Source organism: Herpailurus yagouaroundi, unplaced genomic scaffold (genome assembly GCF_014898765.1).
Source record: "Herpailurus yagouaroundi ecotype Mexico unplaced genomic scaffold, PumYag 199, whole genome shotgun sequence".
NCBI lineage: Eukaryota > Metazoa > Chordata > Mammalia > Carnivora > Felidae > Herpailurus > Herpailurus yagouaroundi.
This window is the reverse complement of record NW_024412430.1, coordinates 12,289,222-12,302,979: the sequence shown is the minus strand read 5'-3', so window position 1 is coordinate 12,302,979 and position 13,758 is coordinate 12,289,222. Positions and strand designations below refer to the sequence as shown.

At 35.9% G+C, this 13,758-nt stretch overlaps 1 protein-coding gene across 2 annotated transcripts in view; it reads left to right on the top strand.

Moving 5' to 3' along the window:
* Positions 1-13,758, top strand: part of LOC121013672 (COBW domain-containing protein 2) — a 52,436-nt gene that overhangs the window by 18,008 nt on the left and 20,670 nt on the right. For both annotated transcript variants that reach the window (XM_040449417.1, XM_040449416.1), the window contains 3 exons: positions 5,323-5,382; positions 6,978-7,015; positions 12,123-12,169. In XM_040449417.1, coding sequence (XP_040305351.1) covers positions 5,323-5,382; positions 6,978-7,015; positions 12,123-12,169 — 145 coding nt within the window. The remainder of the gene's footprint in view (positions 1-5,322; positions 5,383-6,977; positions 7,016-12,122; positions 12,170-13,758) is intronic.

The window sequence follows — 13,758 nt, the reverse complement described above, 5'->3', positions numbered from 1 at the left end:
AATTTTTTGAATCTGAGTCCAAAAGCAAAGGCAACAAAAACAAAAATCAAGTAAGTGGACTACGTCAAACTAAAAGGCATTGGTGCAGCAAAGGAAACCATCAATAAAATGTAAAGGCAATTTGGATATTAACCCCTTATCACATATAGGAGTTGCAAATATTTTCTCCAAGTCAATAAATACCCAAAATGTACAAAGAGCTCAGTAGCAAAAAACCAAGCAATCTAATTGAAATGTAGGCAGAGGATCTAAATAGACATTTTTCCAAAGAAGATAAACAGATGGCCAACAGGCACATGAAAAGATCCTCAACATCGTTAATAATCAAGGAAATGCAAATCAAACACTCAATGTGATACCACCTCACACCTGTTAGAATGGCTAATATCAAATCGACAAGAAATCAGTGTTGGAAAGGATGTGAAGAAAAGGGAACCCTCCTACACTGTTGGCGGGAATGCAAATTAGTGCAGCCACTATGGAGAACAGTATGGCAGTTTCTCAAAAAAATTAAAAATAGAACTACCATGTGAACCAGCTGTTTGACTTCTGGGTGTTTTTCTGAGGAAAATGAAAACACTAATTTGAAAAGATACCCGTGCCCCTATGTTCATTGTAGCATTATTTACAGTAGCCAGGGTATGGAAACAATGTAAGTGTCCATCGATGGATGAATGGATACGGATGATGTGAGCTATATATGTCTCATATGTATGTAAATATATGTCTCGTGTGTGTGTGTGTGTGTGTGTGTGTGTGTGTGTGTGTGTATAAAATGTATGATGGTCTTGTCTTTTGTAACAACATGGATGGACCTTCAGGGTATTACGCTAAGTGAAATAAATTAGATTTCATTTATATGTGGAACCTAAGAAACAAAATAAATGAACAAACAAAACCAAACTATAGACACAGGAACAGATGGATGGTTATCAGAGGGGAAAGAGTTTAGGGGGCTGAAATGAATGAAGAGAGTCAATTATATGGTGTTGGATGGTACCTTGATTTACTGTGGTGAGCACTTTGTAATGTATACAAATACCGAGTTATTATGCCATACACCTGGAACTAATACAAGGTAACATACCATTTTACCTCTATTAAAAAAATATGTGTATTGTGTACGTAAACCACCTGTGTCTAGCACATATTCGATACTCCATAGATCAGCTATTAATATCATTAAGATGCATTATCTAATAAATTGCTTAATAAAAGATGGGTAGAAGCAAAATACTATATAATTGAAAAAAAGAATGTGGAAGAAATGAATTTCTGAAGTATCAGAAAAATGTTTTTTCACTGTGAGGGATAGGAGTTAAGGGAAAAAAAGGTTAGAAAAGGCATAGACTAATGGGACAAGTTAGTTTTTAAACTACGTGTGTCAATTCAGATTATTTCTTGATTCCCTGACCTAAAAGATTAGGAAGTTAACACTTCTACTTACTCCCATCTCCTGGCTTTGGTAGATTGTATTCTGTGCTGTGTTGTCAAGATTCCTAACATTTACATTTTGTCATACTTTATTTAGTTCTATATTGAACAGTTTTAGTCCTCATTACCAGTACTGTGGCTTCTCCATTCCTGAGTTGGAGAAATCTCTTGATTGACTGAGTTTCATGCTCGGGTAATCTTTTCATGCTATAATATAAATGCTTGTATGCCTTGAGTTCTTGCATACTTGCTTGAGAGTGCTTATCTTTTATTTTTATACTTGAAGGATTACTTAGAGACGTATAAAAATTCCTTCTCTCAGAACTTTGCAGACACTGCTCCTTGATCTCTTAGTACTTTTGATGGGCTGGTTCTCCTTTCTTATTTCATCAGGAAGGATTTGTGAGTGACATATTTTTTGAGTTCTAATGCTGTTGTTTCCTTCAGTGTTTGAGTATGGCTACCTGATATTTTCGTTCTTGAAAAACGACTTGGCAGGAGGTAATATCCTTAGGGAACACTTTGATTAGAGCTTTGTCCTCATTATTTTACTATATTGGGGCATTGAATGTTACTATAGAAAAGTCTAGTTTTTTGTCTGCCTCCTTGAAAGTAACTTGCTTTTTCATCTAAAATGCCTGACAGTTTTTTTTCCTTTATTTTGGAAGGTCAGTAATATAATCAAGGTATATCTACATTTCATTCATTATCAGTTTTTCTTGGATTACAGTATCGTCTTAAATCCATAGGTTTATTTCTTCATTTAGGAACATTGTCCTCATCCTGAATTTTCTTTTGTTCTCCAGATCTTTTATCTTCTAATTGTTTTGTCTGTTTCTCTGCATTACTTCAATCATCTTGAATGTTCTTTTTTGTCAGTAATTCTGTTTCCACCAGTGTTTGTTCTGTTCCTTGATGTTTTAAAAGAATTAATTAGGTAATGATATGTTTACTGGCTGTTTCTTTTTTCTTTTTTTTTTAATGTCCATTTATTTTTGAGAGAGAGCGTGAGTGGAGGAGGGGCAGAGAGAGAGAGGGAGACACAGAATCAGAAGCAGGCTCCAGGCTCCGAGCTGTCAGCACAGAGCCTGACGTGGGGCTCGAACCCAGGAACTGTGAGATCATGACTTGAGCTGAAGCTCAATCAACTGAGCCATCCAGACATCCCTGTATGTTTATTTCTTTAGCACTACAAACTACCTTATCATATTCTACTTTATCTTGCCTTTTAGAGCTTGTTTTTAATTGATTGTATTTAAGTTCTTTATTATGTAGAAGCCTTCGAGAATTTTCTTTGGCTTCTTGGGTTATGTTTCCTTCCAGAATGGGTTCTTTGCCATTTCTATGCCTTATTCATTTTTCAATTTTTTGTTCCTTTTCTGTTTCTTCAAAGCTGTAATATGTGTGCGTTGTTTTTTCAAGGGTGTTGGTGCTTGATGTAGGAGGCTCAGAGAAAGTCAGTCTTACATATGGTGTTGATGAATTATTTTTAATATCCTACCCATCTCACCTATACTTGTGTTTCTTCTGGGCCTCAGTTTGAATGCTGGGTACTGCCGGGAGCAGTGAAGGGAAGGCCCAGGAAAGGGGGTGACTGAGAGCCAGATGGGCAGTAGGACATTTGGGCTCTCCTCTCATAAGTACCAAGTGTTCCCTTCTTGGATTCTCTCCAGCCACTCATGAAGATATATTCCATACCTTGTGCTGTGGGTACGTCCTCAGCTTCAGACCTTCCAGTTCATTTTGTTCTGAGCCCTAGAAAGTGTTCCCCTCCTCCACAAACGTGGAAATGGTTAGAAACTTTTACCCTGGGTTGTTGACTTTTCCCTTGACCCTTGCTCATTTCCCTTCTTGCCATTTCGAAAGCTGTTTCTGGTAAGTATTTGGATTTTATAAACTATTTCCCCACAACCGGTTACTGGTTGAGGGTGGGGGTACAATTAAGAATTATCACAAATCACATAGGGCTTTCTGTTTCTTATTTCGACTGTCACTCTTCAAAATTTATCGCCAGAGGTTGTATATTTGGTTGTTGCTGATATAATTTGGCTTTTTAACTTTTATGAATTAAAATTTTTGTTGTATTAGGTTTTGAATAAAGGAGATTCTATGATCTAGCACAGGGTTTCTTAGCCTTGGCGCAAATGACATTTGGGTTGGTTAGTTCTTTTTTGTAGGGGATTGTCTTGTGCCTCTTGTGGAATATTTTCCTTTGTCTTTGTTTTTGTTTTTCTTCATTGTAGGGTGTTTAATAGCATCCCTGGCTTCTACCCACTAAATGCCATTCTTACTCCCCTAGTTGAGACAATTAAAAATATCTTCAGACATTATTAAATATTCCCTGGGGGGAAAAATCACCGTGGGTTTGGAACCACTGATTAACTTACTCTCTCATCTTTGCTCCTCTTGCTAAACACCTGCATCTAAATTTTAAATAGAACTTTCTTGGGTAGCCCGATCATTGTCACCAGAGGTGCATGTCAGACTTAGGAAAAAAGCTCTGATGCACTCTTATAATTCAACTTAATACTACACACGTTACCTGTGTAGGACTTTCAAGCTATCTGAACAGTAATCCACGAGTTAAAAAAAAAAACAAAACAAAAAACAACAACAACAAAATGACTTGCGAACACTGGAATTTTACTGAGTGAAAAAAATTAAGAGTTTTTTTTATGACTTACTGTTTGGAGTAATGATACTCACGGGAGATTTACTCTCTTCTCCCTCATTAATTAAAATCATGTTGTTAGCCAAGTAAGTGAAGAAAATTCTTATTGGCAATTCAGTTGTTTCCCCGTTTAGGAGAGTGACACTCTCCAGTTCTAAGCTAAATAATTGTCATGGGAAAGTAATTTCCTTGAAAAGAACAGGCATTGATTCGCCCCTGTTACTCACAAATCCTATTTCAGTCAAATTGGAAAACTATTAAGTTTTTGGGAAAAAATCAATAGGTATCAGGAAACCATTAGATCTTGTGGCCCTTGCTATATCTTGCATGAGTAATCACTGTAAACAGCTGACAGGTATTTCACTGTTGACACAGAGTGATGCCTGGGGGACCACGTGTCCTCAGGGTAGGTGGACAGCTTCAGACGCTGGAATGAGTTCAGTTACCCTTGTTTTTCCCCGGCAGTCATTCTTTTAGACAGCCCTGTCGCTAACTGCGCCTTTGATGCTTTGAAAAATCAAATACTTTCTTTACTGTCAGTTTTCTTTTTCCTGTGTTGTGGCATGCTAATCAGGCCGCGTGGTTATTTTTCCTCAGCTTCAAATTTTATATCCATATTAACTCGTGTAAGGTTTTGTTAGTAATGCCATAGAGTATGTAGGTTTACCTTCCGTTCTTTTTCTTCTACACGACTTGTAGGTTTTTCTCTGTTTTAGACAAGTGGCTTTGGAATTATCTGTGTTTTGTTTTGCTTGCCTTAAGAGAGAGATTTCATTATTTGTGAACTGTATGATTATTACATTTGAGAGAAAAAATAAAATTAAATCCTAGGTGCACATATCCATACTGTCCAAGTTATTTGTTCATATCTGTTGGTAAATTATTATGCATTGATAGAAGCTTGGTGTTGGGTTTGTATGTGAGAAGAGCTGGTCTGTTTTTCTTTTTCTTTTTTTTTTCTTTTTTTTTCCCCTTCCTTTCATTCATCCATTCATTCATTCTTTTGGAGGAAAAAGGAGAGGGGAAGAAATGAGTATAAATAAGAAAAAGATTCTATCATTGTAATTCCCATAAGAAGTTTGGAAACCCATACTTAATTTGTATATGTGTTTGCCTGCTAATTCTGTTTGGATAAATTAAAATAGCATGGATAGAATAGTGTTCCTTGGTTTGAAGAAATATTTTTATTTGATGAATATTATATATATATTTTTCAGGTGCTGTAGCCTCTATGTTTTGGGTTGATGCTGAATTAGGGGTCGACATTTATCTTGATGGTAAGTTGAAAAGCAAATATTCTTTTGTTTTTAGGTAAAATGTTACAGTTAAGATTATTTTTGTTCATATTTTTAATTCCTTGCATTGTTACTTTTTTTTTTTTTTTTTTTGAGAAAAAGAGCATGTGCAAGCGAGGGAGGGTACAGAGGGGGACAGAGAGAGAGAGAGAAAGAGAGAGAATATCTTACGCAGGCTCCACACTCAGCGCTGAGCCCAGCATGGGACTCTATCTCATGACCCTGGGATCATGATTTGAGCCAAAATCAAGAGTTGGACATTCCATGGACTGAGCCATCCAGGTGCCCCACACTGTTGCTTTTAAACTCGTTTAGTTAGTTAAGTAAGACTTTGTTCATACAGATTCCAAAGGCCCAGACAGTGGTGTAACCGGATGTCAGATCTTACTACTAACTCCCAATTTAGTACGTCCACTAAGGTTTTCCTTTTAAAATACTGTGTAGGTTTACTCGGGCGCCTGGGTGGCTAAGTCAGTTTAGCTTCTGACTCTTGGTTTCAGCTCAGGTCACGATCTTACGGTTCCTGAGATCAAGCCCCAAGCCGGGCTCTGAGCTGACAGCCTGGAACCTGCTCGGTATTCTCCCTCTCCTTCTGTCTCTGTCCTTCCCTTGCTTGCCTTCTCTCTCAAAATAAACTTAAAAAGAAATACTATGTAGGTTTCTTATGTCCTATTGGTTTACATACTTAGTATGTTAAAGAGGGGTTTTTTTTGTTGTTTAATTAAAATATACAGTATGAGAATCATATCTCCGCTTTCATTTTTTTCTTTAAGAATTAAGCAGGCCCTTCACCCCTTACTTCATTTACCTTTACACTTTTAGGCAGTTTTATTTGGAGGCTTCATTTAAGACATATTAGAAACTTTCTGAATTAAGTAACTATGTGCCCTGCCCACCCTTGACCTTTCTTTAAACGAGGTCTTCCATAGGCCAAAAAGTGAAATTTAAGACTGTCTCCAGTCATTTGGCTCTAATATATATGGCACGTAGATGGTTGGATTCCCTAGGCAGCATCAGACTCCTTCTGCTGTTCTCATTTGAAAAAATTATTTGGCATATAAATTCAGAGATTGCCAGACTAATTAACCATTTGGAAACTTAGGTTCATGTTATGGAAAACATTTGTGTGAGTCAGAATTGGTGCAGATTGCTAGGAATGAGATATCTTAAGACGTCTCAGATTCAAGGAGTTATTTAAATGTTAAGAAAAGTCTTGATTTCGATTATATGAATATACACTGGCAATAACCTTTCTTGTGTAATTTCTCACATTCCACTTTATATTATGGAATTTATCTCATCATGTTTTGAATTGTAAGTTTTTTAAAGGCCATAGAAATCTTACTTTCTTATTTGCTTATTTCATTTAAAAAATTTATTTTGTGACCTCTGATGCCTTAAAGTGGTGCTAGGCACTCAGTACATATTTGAAATGGTAGGATTGACTTACACTGAAGCATTGGCAAGAGAAAAGCCAAAACTTTATTTCATTGAGTAACATTTGCGAACTGAAACAGGTTAGTTGTGATTTTCATTCTCACGTATAAAGGTGATTAAAAGAGATGATTCCTTTGTAGGTATCGTAACTGTGGTGGATTCAAAATATGGATTAAAAGTAAGTTGAAAGATTGCTGTGAGTTGCTAATAATTTGTTAAAAGCTAGGTATATGGGGATGATTATATTGTTTTCTCTACATTTTTGTTTGTTCAACATATAAGAAAAAAGGGTTTTTTTTTAACTATCTTGAATAATGAAATTCATGAGTCTTTTAATTATTATGTCCTTTTAAAAAACGTTTACTTATTTTTGAGAGAGAGAGTGAGTGTGAGTCAGGGAGGGGCAGAGAGAGAGGAATACACAGAATCCTAAGCCGGCTCCAGGCTCTGAGCTGTCAGAAGAAAGCCTGTTGTGGGGTTCGAGCTCACGAACCGTGAGATTATGACTTGAGCCAAAGTCGGATGCTTAACGGAACCGCCAGCCTCCCCAGTTCTGTTTTTAAATTAAATATTCATTTGCTGTTACTCTGGCTTGATGTGATAAAAGTTGAAAGTGTAATATTTTGCAATAAGGATACTACAGGGCCCAGTTTCGGTATGTAAACTTCCTCAGTGGGATTCACCCCCAGTGCTGGCAAGTAAGAACTTCTGTCCAAAGTTCTTTGATGGAAGAAATCCAGCTTGCTAAAGCATATGAGAACTTTTTTCTCTCGGTAAACTGCTATCAGACACAAACTGGAAATAATCTGAGTTTTAAAAAACAATCGGTTTACTTTATTTTGAAGAAATCAGGGGTTTATCCATAGGTGTCGTGAAGAGAAACTCCTTTACACGGCATCTTCCCGTGAAGTTTTCCTAACTACCAAGTTCCTCACATGCATTTAAGTGGGCTTCAATTCATAAAATGCAGCTAGTTGGATTTGTAGAACATGTTACATAAAATAAAACAGTATTTCTCAATTTTCCAAGTGAAATACTGCTAAAGGCAAAATACAATGAAATTGTCCTTCTCCTGGTCCCAATGTGGGAATATGGATAGCACCCAAAGTAATCATTTCTTAGAAGTTTAATGTAATATTTAAAAATTCAAGTCCATTTTGTATTCTCCACAATATATTGGACCCTATTTTGAGATGTTTGGGAGATCATTTCTTTGTAGATTTTAAGTCCAAATTGATTAATAGTCTTAAGAATCAAAGAAACATTCCAAATATTACAATTTTACTCAGAAAAATTCCATCTATTCCGAAATTAGGATTTTTCTAACAAAATGTCTATGGAGGAAGCAAAAGAAATCAAATTCTTTATTCTAAATGTTTATTCTAGTCATGTTTGAATTCATCTTTTATGTACCTTAGTTACCAAATTTCAGATAAATTGGTATAGCAGCTTAAGATATTTATTTTATTTTTGACAGACTTAAGGTGTCATACCCAGAATAAAACTCTATATATTTATGACTATAAGAATACTTTTATGTGTATATTCAGATGTGCAGAGGACTTAAGAAGAATCCATTATCAGCTGAATTGAGGCCAAATAAACAAAGCAACATTCTGAATAATGCAAACACAGTAAACGTTTAACCTCCTGCCACCTTGATAAAACCTCTTAAATTATTAAATCAATATACCTACACAAAACTGACATACTGTCAGGATAATGGAAACTTTAGATTTTCTAAGTCAGATGCCAGATAAATAACTTTTCTTTTATATAAAGAATTTGCCCACTTGTCCAATTCCTCTGGTTGCAAAGCTTGACCTCAGTAGCTGCTTGTGATTCAGAGAATTCTGAGGCAGTACAAGTAATGACACTTGGATAATGGGCAGCAATTTAAGGTGTCATGCTTCACAGAGCCAGCCCATCACATGTAAAGCTGAGAAATGGTACCCTGTGGCCAGGCAGCCAAATTGAAACTGAAGTGGTAATTGATATCATGGGCTATCACTCTAATGGGATTGTCACCCATTGATCTGAAATATTCATTTTTTAATCATGGGCAAAGAATTGGACAACTTCAAATGACAGCTCTCTATTCTCAGGACTTGACACCAGGGCTACCAACATTGTTCTTCTCAGTTCTACAAACGTGACAGCATTTAATGCAATAGAATCAACGAATGAAGTTACACAGAAAAGGTCAAGCAAGAGGTTTCTTTTTGGCTCTTCTGTTATATTGCACTAGCTGTTGAAACAATTGAGTCAGAAAACAGTTGGGCTTGGAAAAGACTGGAAAAATAAATAGACTGACATTATGCAATAATCATTTTTTAAAAGCTGAGATAGTGTTAGAGCTATAATCAATCCACTGGAAAGAGATGGCTGCCGCTGCTTTTCCTAAATGTCATGTGACATCTTTGACACCAGCTTTATTTCCACTTTGGTCAACAACAGCGTTTTCCCCCTGTCTTTCTCTCTCTTTTGGTCCAGCTTGTTTCTATTTCTGCAGAGAAGGACATTCTGTGGCCCGTATTGAAATAGTGTCTACAATGGCATTATCTCAGAGGGTTTCATTCTGTCTTCCCATATGCTAAGTTGGAGGGCTGAATCCTAAATTTTTGGGTGTGTTAGATTAATTAGTACCCAAATCATTTTTATCTTTTTAAATATATAAGCAAAAGCCATAGTCTCTAAGCAGACATGAGGAATCCTTTGGGGTTATGTATACATACATTCAAACAGATACACACACGCACACACACACACACACACATTATAAAATTTTTGAAAAAATCTTTTACAAATATTTTCCTTCTTTGCCTGTACAGGTAGAATAGAATATCAAAATTCCCATTTTTTAACTCTATAAATGGAAGTCATCCGACTGAAGGGCCAGTATTGGAGAATGTCCTTTTGAATAACCGACACTGTTTTAGCGTTTTTGCAAAGTTTGACTTGGGAAGGTAGGAAGAGTTGCATAGGGGAAATGTTGGGCTGGTACCTTGAGAAAATAAATGTTAACGTGCATTTGTTATTTCTTCACGTTTGGGTTCACATAGGCATAGGGCATGGCTTCTATCTCTTTTTCTGTAATTATTTGTGAGGATTACATGTCTTATTCATAACAGAGTTGTATATGTTGGCCTGTATGTATTTGGGGGATTTTAATGTGTTATTATATTTGATAACTTCTTGGCTGCCAGAAGGTAGTAAAATGTTACTTAGCTTTGAGTGTAGATTTCTAATATTTTGGAGAAGTAAATGCATTAAAAACCCGGGTAACTTTGAGAAACCACGGTTGGTTCTGTTTAGGTATGGAAATTCGAAAACAAAATCTCGTCATTTTCCTGCCATATCTTTTTTTATATCCCAGCAGCTTACAGCCATATAGCCCCAAACTCATATGTAAATCTTCTAAAAGGTCAACACTACAACATTTTGAAAAACATTTCAAATTTTGGAAAGAACTAGACTATTCCAGGATCTTTCAGAAACAGATGCCTTTGTTAAATAGATTTTGCTGAATAGAAAGGGAATTGTGGCTGCACATTATATAATATTTCAAATAACAGCATCCACGTATCCTTGTCAGCAAATAGGAAGTGTTAACTAGAATCATTCGACAAATAATTGTTGAGCCTGATGCTGTTTCCGGAATGGTAGCAGCCTCGTTCTCTACAGGGCGTGATAACAGAATGCAGTAGCCTTAGGCCAGGAGTGATTAGCAAAAATAGTAAACTTTGTCTCTTGTCAAGGAACAGTTTTTGATACAGTATTTTAATAATAATAATAATAATAATAATAATATAATTTTGAATGTAATTTTTAGGTGGTCTTTATGAGTATACTCTTATGCGATTGTTAACATTTATGTAACATCTGTATACAAGATTGATTTCATATGACATGAAAAGCTTTCACAAGTTTTTAAAATTATGTTCAGTTTACTTCTATTGAGCATGTTTTCAATTTTTGAAAAATATCCCTATAATAGGGTATCCTGTGACAGTGATGGTAGTAAATTTAGTCTCTTCTTTTATAAAAGGAGTAGAATAACCATTTTCTATGATTATTATGAAGGATGAGTGAGACTATGTAAAAGAAGGTAAGAATTTGTGAAGTTTGATTTCAAATACAAAGAACATTAATATAATCAAATTGCTTCCGACCTCAGTAGGCAGCTTCTTATTGTGAGAAGGAGATTCTGTTGAGAGTTAAAATAATGAAGGTAGAACATTTCGCAGAGATGAACCTTATGGCATTGATGCCTTTAGGGTTTTAAGTAGGATTATGGAAAAATAGTAACTGCTTCCAGAGTGATGAAAACTACCTGGTGGGCTCCTAAGTCAAGGTCAAAATATTTTTTTTGGTGCTAGCTTGACTCTGCAGAAGTCAGCAAAAGAAATGTTTAAACTGTGGGGCCAGATCACTCAGGTGTGGGTTTCTGTAAATGAGAAACTGTCTTTAGGCTAGAACTGGGGCTGTGTCCTTCCCACAGCTTTTTTGTTTCTAGGGAATATGAAGGGCCCAGTACTGAGCCCATATTGTGTATGATTCGGCCGGGGGGGATGGGGTGTGGGATTGGAATGGAGGGAAGTATATTAGATTTTAAGAAAGTGTTATTTCAGTAGTTATCTCTTTTTTTAAAAAATACAAATAATAAAGACTATTTAGAACAAAAACAGTTTTATAAAAAAGAAAATGCCTAAAATTTGAACTGTAATGTTCTTTGTTTTTATTGACGTGATTTAAATCTGGAGGGTTTTCCTTTGAAAAAGGAGATGTCAGGGGAACAAAATTTAAGTCCTGTCCCCTCCCAAAAGAACCCCCCTCAGGTTTACTATAGGATAACACAAATGGGGAATAAAATGCTTTCAGTTAGAAAAGTTAATTCAGCATTTGTGTATTTAGTCATAGAACTTGCTGAAGTCTGCATTAGAAGCAAGAAGGGATTGGGGCGCCTGGGTGGCGCAGTCGGTTGAGCGTCCGACTTCAGCCAGGTCACGATCTCGCGGTCCGTGAGTTCGAGCCCCGCGTCAGGCTCTGGGCTGATGGCTCGGAGCCTGGAGCCTGTTTCCCATTCTGTGTTTCCCTCTCTCTCTGCCCCTCCCCCGTTCATGCTCTGTCTCTCTCTATCCCAAAAATAAATAAACGTTGAAAAAAAAAAATCAAAAAAAAAAAAAAAGAAGCAAGAAGGGATTAGCCAAAGTAAAATTCCTTGTGTTGACATTAGATTTTGTGTTATACCTCAGTAACTTTTTTCAAACTTTGTTTTTGTTTAGCATTTAGAAGAAGAAAAACCTGATGGCCTTATCAATGAAGCTTCTAGGTATTCATATTTAAAGTGTATATTGATTCCTGGCTGATTGAGGAGAGAAAATTATTGTGAAAACCAAAACCAGACTAAGAAATATAAAAACAAAGTCAAGGCAAATTTTTTATCTTTTTTCCTATAATTGAATTATTGCTAACTATTTATAATGGTCTAATGACTAAAATTTTGTTTAAGACTTTTTTTTATTGTAGCATAAAATGAGTATTGGGCACAGCAGTTCTTTGAGAGGAGCTAGGGAAAAGGGAACATTGAAAACTATTTTTGTTGTTCTTTTACAATTTCATGGGGATCGAAAATGATTGTGGAGAAAAGAGCTGGCTGACTTACTACGGTCTTCAATAGTAATTCATCTGAGTCACATGTTTACTATTACAACAACAACAGAGGGACAGATATGGGAATCGTTTCAATTGGCATTTAGAACTTTTTTTTATTTAAACACCTGTATGTTCCTAATTGGGTTGTCTTTAGACTTAGAAATATTTAAATTAGTTTGCCTCCCCTAAGCATATTCTCGCTAACGGGGAAAAAACTCTGGGACAGACCATAGCTGCTAAGTGGGCTGCTGCGTTTAAGAGAGGGGCTCCCTGAGATTTGCTAGGGGGAGGCAGACATCAGTAATAGACTGCAGGCAGGCAGGCAGTTCACTCCCTGTCGTTTTGGAATATGGTACTCTGTGGTTCTGTAGTCCTGCCTAAACACTGCATTTGGTGTACAGGTGTGATTCAGGTTAGACTGAACAAGCCTTTTGTAACCGTTTTCCTTGCTAAAATATGTTTATTATAGCAAATGTAAATAAGCCAGATAGGAAATAGTGAAGTGTCATAAAAGCCAAAATAAAGTTAAACGTAGATGGCCTCCAATTTAAAGATTGTAACTGTTTGTCTTTTGAGATGTCCACATTAAATCTTTATTCATAGAACACTTAAACAAAAATGGAATTGTCCTGTACATACTGTTGAAACTTGCTTTTCTCAGTGAATTGAAGTTAGTTTATTTTTGAGAATTTGGCGATGGTTTTTGAAACAATTGGCTGTGTCTTCAAGTAGCGTGAAACTAGAATTGAGAAAAAATATTAATAGTGATTTAAACTTGCTGAAGAATTGAGGACAGTTTAAAGAATCCTCAGTTCTGCTACTTCTGATTATAGCAAGCTGTTGTGTTCTCTAGCATTTTGCCAATGGTACTCTTTAACTTGAATTTCTGTGTATCTGTTTTACAGAGAAAATACATATTTGTAATGATGAAGAAGATATTTGCTCAGGATCCTGTTGTATCTCCTGAAGAGTAGTTTTAAAAAAACTGTTTAGTGTTAATGTTAAGTGAATGTCTTCTGTTTCTTTGAAAATCATGGTAACTGTTACATGGAATATTTTAGTCAGTAGACTGTCCATGTTTTACCATATTGAATATCTGAATTGTATACATTTCTTTACAAAGAAAATTATGAGTTGAAAATCATCCTTGATTGCATACTTTTGGGGACTTATATTTGTAGTTTCAGAGTCACACGTGAGAGCACTTAGTAAATATTTTTTGAATGAATAAATGAGAATCCTGAATTTATATAGTGATGGATACAT